At 36.8% G+C, this 14,551-nt stretch overlaps 3 protein-coding genes across 6 annotated transcripts in view; 1 reads left to right on the top strand and 2 right to left on the bottom strand.

Moving 5' to 3' along the window:
- LOC306991278 (uncharacterized protein) overlaps positions 1-2,960 on the bottom strand; it is a 54,159-nt gene extending 51,199 nt beyond the window's left edge. For 2 of the 4 annotated variants that reach the window (XM_079598999.1, XM_079599001.1), the window contains exon 1: positions 2,531-2,696. The gene's annotated coding sequence lies outside the window, so the exon portion shown is untranslated. Of the gene's footprint in view, positions 1-2,530; positions 2,704-2,838 lie in introns of those variants that run through there. The other 2 variants (XM_079598998.1, XM_079599000.1) reach the window with 2 other exon arrangements.
- Positions 2,961-7,888: 4,928 nt separating this feature from the next.
- On the top strand, positions 7,889-10,023 carry ptrh2 (peptidyl-tRNA hydrolase 2). The gene is made up of 2 exons (XM_079599002.1): positions 7,889-8,402; positions 9,194-10,023. Exon 2 carries the CDS (start codon positions 9,196-9,198, stop codon positions 9,724-9,726), a length of 531 nt encoding a protein of 176 aa, XP_079455128.1. The 5' UTR covers positions 7,889-8,402; positions 9,194-9,195; the 3' UTR covers positions 9,727-10,023.
- Positions 10,024-10,961: 938 nt separating this feature from the next.
- The window catches only part of cltca (clathrin, heavy chain a (Hc)), a 36,974-nt gene continuing 33,384 nt past the window's right edge, over positions 10,962-14,551 (bottom strand). Inside the window, exons 26-31 of the mRNA XM_079598995.1 lie at positions 14,068-14,199; positions 13,868-13,978; positions 13,584-13,754; positions 13,283-13,504; positions 11,713-11,788; positions 10,962-11,618 (exon numbers count right to left, since the gene is read on the bottom strand). Coding sequence (XP_079455121.1) covers positions 11,482-11,618; positions 11,713-11,788; positions 13,283-13,504; positions 13,584-13,754; positions 13,868-13,978; positions 14,068-14,199 — 849 coding nt within the window. The 3' untranslated portion in view covers positions 10,962-11,481. The remainder of the gene's footprint in view (positions 11,619-11,712; positions 11,789-13,282; positions 13,505-13,583; positions 13,755-13,867; positions 13,979-14,067; positions 14,200-14,551) is intronic.

Below are 14,551 nucleotides of genomic sequence, written 5' to 3'. Positions count from 1 at the left end.
TGCCACCATGATGTACTTGTTTACAGTTGTACTTTACAATTTAAATAATATAATTATCTTTTTTTTTTTTTTTTTTTTAGACTGTAGCGGATCTCAAACTTGTTTTGTGGGAATTTTTTATAAAATATGTTCATTAAACAAAAAATACTAAAGATGAAAAAGTTCAATGTGACCACAAAATGCATTAAGTCAAATTAAAATGTAAAATTATTATGATAATGAATTTGCAATGTACGCATCAAAGGTTTTTAACTGTCATGAAAATAACTGATTCCGGTTTTATTTCTTTATGCAAAGTGTAATCTGGATGACCCAGATATTTCTGACAGTTTTCATAAGATGCACCTAGATATTTCAGAACCTGCACTAAAACTGTATTTACTTCCAGCTATGTATGTGTTCACGCTCAATAAATTAACTACTAGTATTCAAAAGTACAGGTGAAACTCGAAAATTTTTAATATTGTGCAAATGTTCATTTATTTCAGTAATTCAACTTAAAAGGTGAAACTAATATATAATTTAGACTCATTACATGCAAAGTGAGAAATTTCAAGCCTTTATTTGTTATCATTTTGATGATTATGGCTTAAAGCTTATGAAACCCCCAAATTCAAAATTAGAATATTGTGAAAAGGTTTGAACAGCTGTAAGCCATAATCAAAATTATAACAAATAAAGGCTTGAAATGTCTCACTTTGCATGTAATGAGTCTATATAATATATTAGTTTCACCTTTTAAGTTGAATTACTGAAATAAATTACTTTTGCACGATATTCTAATTTTTTGAGTTTCACCTGTATATAGAGAGATGAGATGACATATCATATACGCGGAGCGTATTTATTATATGAATGGAGACGTGCATTTGCTCTGTCACAAACGACAAACAGGAAAACGTGACAAAACCTTCACAAGCTAAAAAGAAAGAACTATTCCTCTAGAAAAGAGAAATCCATGTTGAAAATAAAAAAATACCCCCTATAGGAGTTTCAGGCCACAACAGGTAACACGTCTATTCATTTCGTAAACACAATGTGGAGTAAAAAACGTGTAGGTCTCATATGACATCAGGACTTTTTTAGTAACAGCAGGGGCAAAAACTCACAGTGGTCTATGGCGCCATCTTCTGGACATTGTGTAGAGTTGAAGGAAAACACAAAACAAAATGAAGTTCTATTAGATATATCTGTTTTAAAATGTTCTATATCTAAACATCTGAATCTGTTTATTTTCAGCTTTTATATGTAATAAATACATAACCAGCAACTAATAAATAAATTGCGTGTATGTTAAATGAATTTAGAGTGAATTAATTTAAATGAATTAAAAGTATAATAAAAACTATAAAATATGCATTCATTTTTATGCACAAACACACATATCTGTTCTATTATTGCATGTACACAAAACTGATAATATTTGCCATAATCCACCATTATCCTTTTAAATTAGTTCTAGATGAAACAATTTCAACTAATACAAATAAAAAATACTGGACAACAACAAACAAATAAATGTCCGACAATAGTGATAATATAATGAACATCCCTAATGTAGAAATAATATAATATATAACTTTAGCTCTTAAGTTAAAGTCTATGCATGGCTAGTTAAATTTATCAGTTCCTAGTAAACCTCAATGAATCCGAGGGGTCAATGGGTTCGTCTGTTACATAACCAACCACACGGTGTCGCTTCAGTTCTAGCAGATAACAAGAAACACAACAACATGCCAAACCGTAAAAAAGAGTCACTAAACCTTCTCAGATTACATTTAGGACAGGAAAGTTCTTTTTCCAGAGGAAGTTTCTAGTACATTCTTTTCAGCACTTGAATCCAGAGACGGTGCCAACTGAAACAGCAACTGCGTAGCGCGCGTGTGACGCAGAGGGATATTCACAGTTAGTGAGCCCTCCCTAAAACCCACCAGATGTTTGAAGCATCTGTCTGTGGCTGTTCCAGCACCTGTATGTCAGACAGAAGCTAAACGTAAACATTTTTTGCGATAAAAGATAAAAAGGCGATAAAAAGAAGAGCAAGGCGAAGGGAAAAACACAAGGTGCTTAAGTGAGAAGAGAACAACAACAAGAAGAAGACAGAGAGGGGCGTGTCCTCAGATAAACCGCGGGTCAACGGGTTCGTTCATTCCGATAGCCTCGTGAAATGACAACCGATCCTAAACACGATTTGCCGTTCTGACAGACACACACACAACACGAAACGAAACCAAACATCACCCGTTATCGCCTCTGATAAACACAGACACACACACACATACCCCAAGCATTGCTGTGAGACCATCACACGCACGTGGATTCACTTTCATAGACATTGCTTACAGGCGCATATGCAACAAGGAAGCAATGTGTGGGTTACACAACCACTTGTACCAAAAAAAAAAAAAACATATACAAGCCTTTAGGAAGATGCAACCTGAAATACATGCATGCAGCAGCTCCTATAAAATAAAATAAAAACTATTATAAACCAAATGTGCACGGCACAGACATTGCAGGTGGTTCTTACCAGACGAAGAAGCTGTGCACGCTGGTTCCCAGTCCATCAGGACAGAAAACACAAACTTTCTTCATGTCACACATATGAAGCAGACAACTAAATGTGGGAGAGAGTGAAAGACAAATGAGAACGGAGCAGAGAGGTACATACGACTTATGGGAAGAGAAAGAGAAGTGCGACACAGCAGGAAAGGGGAGAGGGAAATTGATAGAGAGAGTGAGAGAGGTAGGTAGAGAGAGAGAGAGAGAGAGAGGGCTAGAGAGAGAGAGAGAGAGAGAGAGAGAGAGAGAGAGAGAGAGAGAGAGAGAGAGGAGCACCTCAGTGTGAGTTCTTGCTGTTGCAGAAGAGGGGTGGTCGGAGCTGTAGGGTACCAGAGTTCAAAGCACTGAGAGAATAAGAGTGTTATTCTGCTACTACAGCCAGCCAAGTCTTACACAACACCAACCAGGGGCAGCAAGTTCCTTCTGCCTATCTCTCCCTCCCTCCCTCTCATTCACCAACTCGCTCACAGATTCCCTATTCTTTCCATTTCATCTATTTCTGTTTCACTTATGTGGTTGCTCTTTCCCTCAGCTTTTTCTTCATCGCTTCCTGACAAAAATTAGATTTCTTTTAGATCACTTTTTTTTCTCTTCAGATGAAATACATTACAAATTGTGTATAGGGATGGTTTGACCGAAAAATGAAAATTCTCTCATCGTTTACTCAACTGTAACTCAACGTTTACGTTTAATGCAAAACACACAAAAATATATATTTTGAAGAGCATTGGGAACCAAACAACATCAGAGCCCATTGACTTTGAAAGTAAACCAAACAAAGACCCATGTTTCTCAAACCATCTTCTTTTATGTTCCACAGAAAAAGAAAACACGAGGAAGGTGAGTAAATGATGACAGGATTTTGCTTCTTAGATTTGTCTCGTGTTTCAGAAGAAAATAATTTCTCAAATTGTGCTCAGATTTGCCACGACACCAAATATATTCTTCTCAATATATATTATTCGAATCACATTCATTTTATAGCTGTACTCTCTTGCTGCATGTCAACAATTGTGTATAATTTATTGCTTCTAAGGGATCTTAAGAGAAACATCTGAGACAAATCCATTAATTGGCTATGAAAGAGCAAGCTCTAAGCTGTAAAATGTTCCTCTGGGTCTCTCCATCTCCTGCTGGTGAAGGGGGCAGGTTGTTTTGCAGTTCTAGTGAAACTTGCGGGTTCATATTATGGAAGTATTGAAGGGTTTCTGGAAAAGGGCTAGAGATCTGCATCACTGGAATTCCAGGAAAGTAAAACAAAACGGTCTCATTCCCCACTTCATGTGACATTAAGTTGTAGACCTTTCAAAGCCATTACAGCGTGCTGGTTTGCTTTTATTGCTATTGTAAATGTAAGGGATTTAAACACAGCATGCACAGTAGGAATTTGGGTTAAGGTGTTTGGCCACAGGCCCTGCTGAATTTGTATTTAAAGGCATAGTCATCCCAAAAATTAAAACTGTAATCATTTACCGGTACTCATTCTCCTGTTGTTTCAAACCTGTATGACTTTCTTCTGTGGAACACAATGTTGTTTTGGACCCCACTGACTTTCATTGTATGGACAAAACAGTTGAAACATTCTTTAGAATATCTTCTTTTGTGTTCAACAGAAGGAAGTAATACAGGAATATTATAAGGGTGAGTAAAAGATTCCGGAATGGTAATTTTTGGGTGAACTATCCCTTTAAATATATGAATATAGTTTTTTTTTTATGTTTGATGTTTTGCCAGATGCAGGTAGAAACTGTTTATACAAGTATGATATATAATCTGCAGAGTCATCATTCATAAATCACAGGTGTCAGGTTTAGCAATAATTAGAGTTTATGTTGAAGAGATGGAGATGTCAAGGCATGTTTTTGTGCTGAGCTAGAGAGGGCATTATGCAACCACGCTAAAAAAATAAACATCTTTAAAATAACAGCATCATAAATTAGAGTTTTAATGCAATCAAATCCATGCACAAAGTTACCCAAGATCAAAACCAGCTCATCGTCGTTTCTAAAAGACTTGACAAGATGGAAGTCTAAAAATAGATAGAGTTTATGATTGTTACATAACATAGGCTCAGCTTCAACTTCTGATGTGTTGCCTGAAGAGAGACGGGAGTAAAGAGGAGAAAACAAGGCCGTAACCACGGTACACATTTGGCCTCACACAATGTACACAAATAAATAGATGATTTACAAATATGCAATAGCATAATGACAATAAAGTTAACTAGATGCGGACATCTAAAGTCTTTAAAAGACAGTGCAGGTCGTAGCTGTGACCTGGCGGTAAGCAACACCACATTATGTGTATGCTCAATGCTGTTTCAAACCTGTATGGATTTCTTTCTTCTTCTGAACACAAAAGATGATATTTTGAAGAATGTCAGTAACTAAACAGTTGATGGACCCCATTGACTTCCATAGTATTCAACTGTTTGGTTACTGGCATTCTCCAAAATATCTTTTATGCTCAGCAGAAGAAAAAATTTCATACAGGTTTGGACCAACTTGAGAGTGAGTAAATGATGACAGAATTTTAATTTTTGGGTGAGCTACTCCTTAAACTCCATTGGTTACCAACAAAAGTCAATTTAAAAGTCTGATCACATTAAAAAATATTTTAAAGCAACATTGGCACAATTTCACTGTAGAACTATCCCTTTTCATATTAAAAATGAGCTGTGGACAAATGGGAACTTGTTCAGGGGAGTGGAGCATCCGTTGGCCTATTTTACAGCAGTCATTTGCGTCAATTGGGTGCTGCAGTTTTGGAAAAGCCAAAATCAGACGCCTGGTACGGGAATGTCAGACTTAGTCATATTAGAATCATTTCCACGTCAGTCTTACGAGTCAGAGCATTTCGCCTGATTAAACGCCCCCACACATGCTGAGAGGCGACTTGAGTTTCTCGCATGAAAGATGGCTTTTTCCATGTAAACTTGCCAGTTAAAGCACAATTAAAGCTGCACATTATCAGCCCCTGAGCAAAAAGTAGTCAGTCAGTTTGAAGATGGTGGGCTGAAAGAAGTGATTTTCTGTATTATCTAATGCAAAAAGTAAATACAATGCAATATTTACACATTTTTCATGCTCATCGCACTATGTAAACATTAAAGTGGCAAACTTGAACAGTATGTGCTCTTGAAGTGCACGTAGAGCACACACTCGATCACATTCAGCTGTGTGGGAGGAAACCGCTCAGAGGCCCCTACTTCTAAGTGTTTAACTACTGGTATTACATACCCGAGGCTGTTTCGCAAGAATAGCCTTACTCTCACCTAAGCTTTTTCAGCAGAACTGAAACAAAATCTATTAAAATAATCTCAGGGGGTTTTAATAAACCCAGACCATCTTGGCAAAGACTCTAACTTACAGTTAGATGTCATTCTTAATTTGTGAGAACCACTGCAAGTGTTTTTATTGGATTAAGATGAGGCTTTTAGATGTAAATGACACTGTTAATGGTGATTCTTAAATCTTTTTGAGGCATAAAGAATCAAGTTTTTTTTCCGATCTAATTCATTTATGCTTATTTTTTTGGAATTTGACCTTTTGAGCAGCTTCGTCAACATAAATGTCTGTAGCAGGATGTACTGCAGCAGGAGCCTGGCCTCATCCACAAAACCTCTTCGTATCCATGGTTTCGATAGATAGATAGATAGATAGATAGATAGATAGATAGATAGATAGATAGATAGATAGATAGATAGCCTAGATAGATAGATAGATAGATAGATAGATAGATGCAATAATATAATGGATTTACACTGAAAATTGTCTTATAAAAGGAACTGCATTAAGTGCACATTTCTGTTATAGTGAGGTCAATGAGTACATTAGAAGAAAGCCTGCAAGGCTGACCTGTCTTTCCAGAGCTCTGATTATGTTGGTCCCACAGTCCCACTCTTCTTCAAGGAATCTTTAACTCTGTCCCATTTTCAGACATCTCATTATAGATATTCATGCACCTGAGGGACAGAAAATCACAATGTTTAAAATGTCTTTAGGCCCAGACAGAGGAAGGCAGAAAAGGGAAGTATCTGCATTCACAGTCTTGTCTGTTCTCTCTTGTCTTTATCTGATCATTTTGGTGGCTGAGCGATGCGTTTTTGTACAAAGAATATCTGTAGCGTAAGCTTAGGTGAGAGTAGATGCCTTTCGCGGTTCAAACAAATAGGGCTGGGCAACAAACTCAAGCTTCTCTTCTCTTATATCGAAAAAATCCCTCAACATTTCTCTAAAAATTCTAATTTTAGACTTCTAATTCATGACTGGTTTTGATTTGCTCTATCCGCATTCATCAATACATCATGTGTCGGGACAGAGTTCACTCTTCCGCCGGAACTAGACTAGCGTACATGCCATTACCGGCCAGTGATTAGGCCTATACTTTATAAAGTTATGGATATTTTTCTTACAAAAACACATCGCTTCAGAAGTCCTTTATTAAACCGTTTGGCCCCGTATGGATTACTTTTATGATGAATGGATGCGGTTTTGGGGATTTAAAATCTAAGGTACCATTCACTCCCATTATAAATTATGGGATCATTTTCATTTTTTGGTGAACTAACCCTTTAAATTTGAAAGATTGCATGTGACAAACTCACAGGAAGGATGAGTATTTGTGCACCTACCGATACCCTAGTCTAGTGAGATCTCACAAGCACTATATAGGCCAGTGGCATGACAGTCTATATAAAGACTCTCATTTCAGTTACCAACCACACAAAAAACCACAAATGCACCGAAAATAACTCCAAGTCCAACAAAAAGTTTTATAGTGCCATCTCTGCGGAAGGTACTGCACTTTTCTGTGAAAACGCTTGATGCCGGTTTTCATCTTGGACCAGATCTTTTCACATTTCTTTCTTTTGTCTATCAAAACATTCAGTACTTGTTCTCGGTTCTCAAATTTCAAAGTGCAGCAACACAAAAACACAAAAAAACAGACCCATCCTACAAATTCTCTGCTGAATGCATGCCTAACATAATGTAATGCGCATTTGTAATTTTATTCATTTTTGGATTCTTTACAATTACAGATTTCACATAGTGCCTTCACCCAGGATGGATAACCTTCACATCTGGTGTCAAACCAGCAGATGAACAACAGCAACCTGGATAAACAACAACAAACAGAGCCAGCAGGTATAAGACAATCTTTATGTCAGAATCAAGAACATTTTGTCCATAATGTCTAACACAATCTTGAGCACACCTGCTAAACTAAGGGTGCAAAACCATGAGAGGCTAGGCCAAAAAACAGTGTCTAGTTTCAAAGCTTCTTTCCACTGTCTTAAATTAGGTTGGGCCTCTGGGGTTCAACAGAGTAAAGAATTGAAAGTACCCGGATGAGAGATTGGGACCTAATTGTGGGAGTAACGTTAACGTTAGAGCTGTTACAGCATCCACCTGCCTTTAAATGGCCTATATAGCTAGCTAACCCATGAATCCATGATGCTCAAAAATGCTGTCTAGGTAAGCAGGTTCCTAGATTTTGTGACATACCGTAATCATTTTACAATGTAAAATGTCATGAGCATAAATAGGCCTCAAGACAAATACACATTTAGCCTAGTAACGTAGTCAGTGAAATGATGGTGGACTACTGACGTTCTAAAATCAAAGGTCCCTGAAAAATATGTGTGAAATTAAGGTGCCCGCATTACAATATTCATTAATAAGGATAAAATACACATTATACAAACCTGACTGAATAATCAGGCTTTCCGCGGTTTCTTTAAACTCCAACTCGTGACGTCATCAATAAGCGTCGGCTTGAAAGAAGCGGCCTGTGGAGTTTGCTGGAAACTTCAGGTTGCTGAATCATTTTGATTGCTGGTGAGTCCGATTTCAAATGGTCCTAAATACATTTATTCTGAATAAGCTCACCAGCACTTGTTAGTTTAATTTAGATGGTCATTTAAATTAACACGTTTTAAATACTAGATTCCAGACGACTAGATTGCCAGCATGGACGAATGGCATTAGATACATTTACATGTGCACAGGGATTTGTTTGATAGAATATTAGTAACACAAATATTAATCTTCATTTGATTCAGTGGGTGTTATAACATATCTTTTACCAAAATTACTATCATTACCATAGTTTCCTCTAAAATGTCCACAGTAACAGTTGTTACTAAAAATAAAATAAAAAAATTATTCATACACTACATGTTTTCAGAATCTTTCTCGTATGGTTTCATTTTATATGCTCTTTGTACTTTTTTCAATTGCTCCTCAATGCTAATATGATCGATTCATTTCATACTGGCTTCTTATTAGATGTGACTATATTTAGTATTATTTACATAGGTGATCAAGCTATGAATTATTTGATTCCGTGCGTTTTATAATATTTCCATACAATGGTAAAAAAAAAAAAAAAAAAAAAAAAAAACGGCCTTATCTAGTAACATTAACCCAATGTTTACCATGATCATTTTGTATAAGGGTTAAGCAGTTTCCTGTCAATCCTTGTATTGTTCAACTGGTCAAGGTTGATATAGGATTTGGAAAGTAATAAGTAATTCAATACTTTTATGAGAGTGTAATCAGTACAGTAATTCAATTACACTGACTTTTTTAATTTACCAAACACTTCTAATCACTTTGGTTTTCATCAGGTATGATGATGGATTCTCTGTATGGGCCTGTTGCTCTGGGTATACTGGCAGGTGTGGGCTGTGGGCTCTGCCTCGGATGGCACCTCAGTGGGCGTTTTGGCAGATCGTCCCGCAGCATGATGGCGGCTTTAGGAAACAGCGCCGGTGCTGGCAGCGAGGCCAGTGTGATGGGCGAGAGCGGGGAGTTCAAAATGATCCTGGTGGTCCGAACTGATCTGAAGATGGGCAAAGGTAAAGCGGCTGCACAGTGCTCTCACGCTGCTGTGTCCGCCTACAAGCAGGTCCAGCGCAGGAACCCAGAGCTCCTGAAACAGTGGGAGTACTGCGGCCAGCCCAAAGTGGTGGTCAAGGCTCCAGACGAGGACTGTCTGCTGGAGCTGCTTGCCCACGCCAAAGAGGTCGGACTTCCCGTCAGTTTAATCCAAGATGCTGGAAGAACCCAAATTGCACCAGGGTCTCGGACGGTTCTTGGCGTGGGACCTGGACCGGCTGATCTTGTTGACAAAGTGACAGGACACTTGAAACTATACTGAATAACACTATTCAAATAAGATGGGACAAAACTGGGGCAGTTTTGACCAATTCTTAGACATTATAGTTTTTATACGATACGAATGAGTGGAGAACTTGAATTAAAAGGGTTAAAATGACACATTTATAGCTTTAACCATTTATTTTAAGTAAACAGTTCACCCATTCCATCATTGAACATACGAGTACATTTGTTTTGTCATAAGTTTATGTACAGAAAATTAGTAATTTGGGAATCTCATTTTTATATTAATCACCCCCCTCATACCCAATGGAATAAAGGACTTTTGTTTGTTAAACTTGTGTATGTTCCTTTTTCAGTTGCACAATGCTAATATGCTCCGAGACAATTTAAATTTAAAACACTGGATTTTTGACAAACTAGCTGCTTATTAAATCAAACGTATTAACATTTTTATTTACATGTGTGATCAAGCCATGAATTCCCACTTTAAAGCTTCATTTACGTTATGAATGTCTGAATCAAACTGTCCAGTGAGTATGAAGGGGGAGGAATATTACAAAAAAAAATACATGGCACATGAAACTGTGGTTAGACCATATTTTTCTTGATGAACAAGAAGCCTTTATTTATATGGTAATCTGGAGGGGAAGAAGAAGGGGAGGGGGGGGGGGGGTCTCATTCTCTGTGCACAATCAGATCTCTACAATTTACGTGTATATGTACGATTAATCTCAACTCAGTGAAAACTGAGTACAGGACACACAGGGAGTTTAAATCTCTCTTAAACCAAATTACCATTTGTGATTTCTCTTCTGTACAAATAAAGGGTAAATTGAGTTTCGGAATAAATGGCAGGATAAACTGGCTTTCTAGTCTCACTTCGCTGCCTTACAGTGACCTAAACATCACAACAATAGCATACACACATACGCACACACACGCTGCAGCACAGAGAGGTAAGGTTAGTAAAATACACACAGGTGTGAAGAGCCGCATATATATTTATATATATTTTAATCATTACCCCTCCTCAAACAGATGGTCCCACACAATGAGCACGTTACTGCACAACAAAAGTTTGTTTTTCATATGGAAAACAAAAAGGTAATGGAGAACCTGCATAGGTCAGAGAAAAACTTTGAAGTTGCCTTATGAATGTATCTTCACGCATTTAAAACAACCTTTTTTTTTTTTTACATATACATTTATCGAGAGCTACACACCCGCATTGAATTACTGGTGTTGAGTAGTGTTTGTTTGTGGAGGCGGTAATCACACATTTTCCTCGATTTTATTTTCTTTCCTGGAATATACAAGTTAAATGCAGACAGACTGAACAAGCTGCTCACACACACATCAAAATGATACATTAGTTGTTTTTCCTCTGACTACGGAGTGCAAATCAGATTTTCTGTCTTATTTTAATTAAACTGACTTGCTTCTCCCACAAGTCTCCTCATTGTAGACACCGTTCCCCTTTAAATTGACAGATAAAATTGACAGGAAATTAAATCTAGTAGATATTTGGAATGTGAAAAAAAATAATTCTCAATGAAATCTTTGACAATATAGAAATAAAGTCCTTCATGATGGTATAAAGAAAACACGATAAACAAAAACAATCATTTTAAAAAAGGTAAAGTAAAAGAATAACATTTGCTCAAATCCCCCGTTGTGAGCACAAAGTAAGAGTCGGACCGGTGGAGGACTGAGGGAGAGAGATCCACGGGGATTGCTGGACCGAACCAAGCGGCAGCAGGAAAGAGGGACGAGCGGGGAAACAGGGAGGTCCTTACATGCCGTAACCGAAACCTGGCTGGGCCTGAGGAGCCTGTGGATAGCCAGGCGCTGCTGTGTACCCGTAGCCGTAAGCCTGCTGCGGGGGGACGGCCACACTGGGTCCTGCTGTCAGCATGAGCTGAGGTGTGCCTGAGGAATGGGAGATAGTGAGAACATTTATTAAAAGGGAATTTAAAACAAATCTATAAATAGTTTCCATTGCAATGTGGTTTCATTGTTTTACCATAAACAATGGGTTGAGTTTCCGTCGCCTGCTCCTCCTCTTTCCTCAAAGACTCACAGGTCTCCAGTTTGTCCACCTAAGAACATGAGAGAAATAAGTCTGTGTTCATTTCTGTTGAGGACTAGGAATAACTCTTAAAAATGAAAATAACTTTAAATCAATAATAAAACAGATTAATAGAGTCACTCAAAAAATATATAATTTACTAATATAGTTATAATTAATAATAAATTATACTTCTTTAATAATTATAATACTAGAAGTTCCTATATGTAACTCTTAATAAATCTTTTCAAAATGACAGATTTAATAAATCTTTTCAAAATGACAGATTTAATAAATCTTTTCAAAATGACAGATTTAAAAAAACATTTTTCATTTTCACATTTTTATTTTTAAATTAATATAGTATGTCTTTATTTTATGTTATTCTAATAATTATACTCATATAATATACGCATTGAAAATTTTTATAAATTACATTTGAAAGTGACAAATGGATAAAAAAATTATTTGACTAACAATTTAAACAATTTTTTTTTTTTTTTTTTTAAGGTCCCATATTGTCAAAACTGAAATTTCCTGGCTTTTATCATGAAAACAGAGGTCTAGGGGCTATGTAACTACCATTTAAGTTTCAAAACAGTCAATCCACAGAAAACTACATTGCACAGGCTTTCGAACAACATTAATTTAAAGAGACCAGTGTTCGGACATAACAGCAATTTAGTTCGACCTTAACCGTCTGTTCTGCACATTGCACAAGTGACTGCTTCGTCAATCAGGCACAGTTCAATGCCGGTTTTTCAAAGAAGCTACTCAAAGATGCTGCAGTCCCTATATTGTTGGGTCCGACCTCAAATTCGCAACCCGTAAATAAACTTCACACATTTTATGTTATTATGGAGCCAGCATAATCTGAAATTATAGTTTGTAAACAGACATGCTAAGTTGATGCTGACGTGTTGTTTTGTACAGTCCATGGCTCCCACATCAGAAAACAACAGACCAATCAGAACAGAGGCTCATGAATATTAATTAGCCAGGCCAAAATCAACCTGTACTTAGCAGAGCTCCAGAGAAAGGAGCTGTAAAAATATATTGAGATGGTTTTTGGTACTTATACCGCAAATATATATTCTTAAGGACATCAAAACCTCAAATAAAACTCCAGAAAGGTGTACAATATGGGACCTTTAAATAATATACTATAATTGATGTGTTTATTTTATGCTATTCTAATAATTATTTAATAATTATACTAATATAAAGTATGTAAATGTTAATAAATCACATTTAAAGTGAAAAATAGATATAAAAAAAGGTTTAATTATTTACATTTTTATTTTTGATACATTGATAATTGATGTCTTTATACTAATAATTATACTAATATCACTTACTGCATGCAAATGTTAAAAATGTTCACTGTTCAAAATGACAAATAAACAGATATTTAAAATGGTTTGTTTAAAATGTTGGTCAAATTTATTTACAATAATTTATCATTTTAGTTAAGTGGCACTCCACACATTTATCCCCTATTTTAGAGTAAGAAGCCTGTCCTTACCTTGCTGAGGTATTCCCTCATCACCTGGATGAAGTAAGGCATGGAAAAGTCCATGATGTTGTGCCTCCACGCCGTCTCCAGCACCACGTCAGGCCTGAGCAGGTCGTAGCAGGTAAAGAGGCAGGCTGCGAAACACTCCTTCTTATCCTCCAGAAGGAACCACTGCAGCAGCTCCTCGGCCAGCTCTGTGTCCTTCGACTCAGACGCATACTGCATGGCATCCTGGGTAGAGCAACAGATCAGATCAGCAACACATTTACAAACAGCATAACTGACATAACCACCCTGTTGTCCACCTCACCTTGTAGAGTTTGTCTTTCTTGCACAGCTCCACGCTCTGCTTCCATCTGTTGTTGCCTTTGAAGAGGTAAGCAGCGATTCTCCTGAACTCAATCAGCTCGTGCTTCTCCAGACGCTGGGCCAGCGAGATGTTGTCGAAGTTATCGTATGCATCTATAGATGTCCTGAGTGCCTGCGGACGGGATAGTTCAACAGCAGATGAGGTGGTGCACATAAGCTACTGCAATAAGCTACTATAACTGTTCAATGTTTTTACAGAAAAATGCTTTAAAGTGTTGTTTGTACCTGATAGTCTTCCTCTGAGATGAAGAGGTTGTTAAGTGCTTCATTGACAGACTTGTTGTTGTGGTTTTGTACTGATCGCAGGTAAGGCTTAACGAGAGGAAGCTGCTTAACCTGGAGAAATTAAAAACTCTCGTTTTACCTGATCTTAAAGAGGGAAAAGTTGCTGAAGTTGGAAAAGGTCTTGTGCTTGCTTGCTTTACCTTGCTGAAGAAGTTGACGGCTCGTGAGTGATCCAGTCTTGGGGAAAGAACTATGAGCAGGTCGTTCAGTAACAAGGGCCTGAACTCCAGATAAAACTGGATTGCTTTGTAGTACAGTTCCACGTTGGCCACCTAACACAAGAAACGGTCACTGTTATTTAATTCATTTCCTGGTGTTATAATAGTATTATTTATATACTTGTATGCTATTTAGTTTTAACATACATTCTGTTTAGTTCCAAAATATAATTTATTTAATTTCAATTGGCTGCCAAGGCAACATTTCTAATGTTTAATGAATAATACGTTTAATGAATGTTCATTCATGTTTTTTTAAATCAATACATTCACAACTTTATACTAATAATTAGAATAATTTCATAAAAATTACACTTATACACAAATATTATTTACTATATGTAAAAATCACTTTTCAAATAGAGAAAGATTTTTAAAAAAAGTTTATTTTGTTTATTTATTTATT

The sequence above is a fragment of the Phoxinus phoxinus genome (genome assembly GCF_949152265.1).
Source record: "Phoxinus phoxinus genome assembly, chromosome: 23".
Lineage (NCBI taxonomy): Eukaryota > Metazoa > Chordata > Actinopteri > Cypriniformes > Leuciscidae > Phoxinus > Phoxinus phoxinus.
This window is presented reverse-complemented; position numbering and strand designations above follow the sequence as displayed.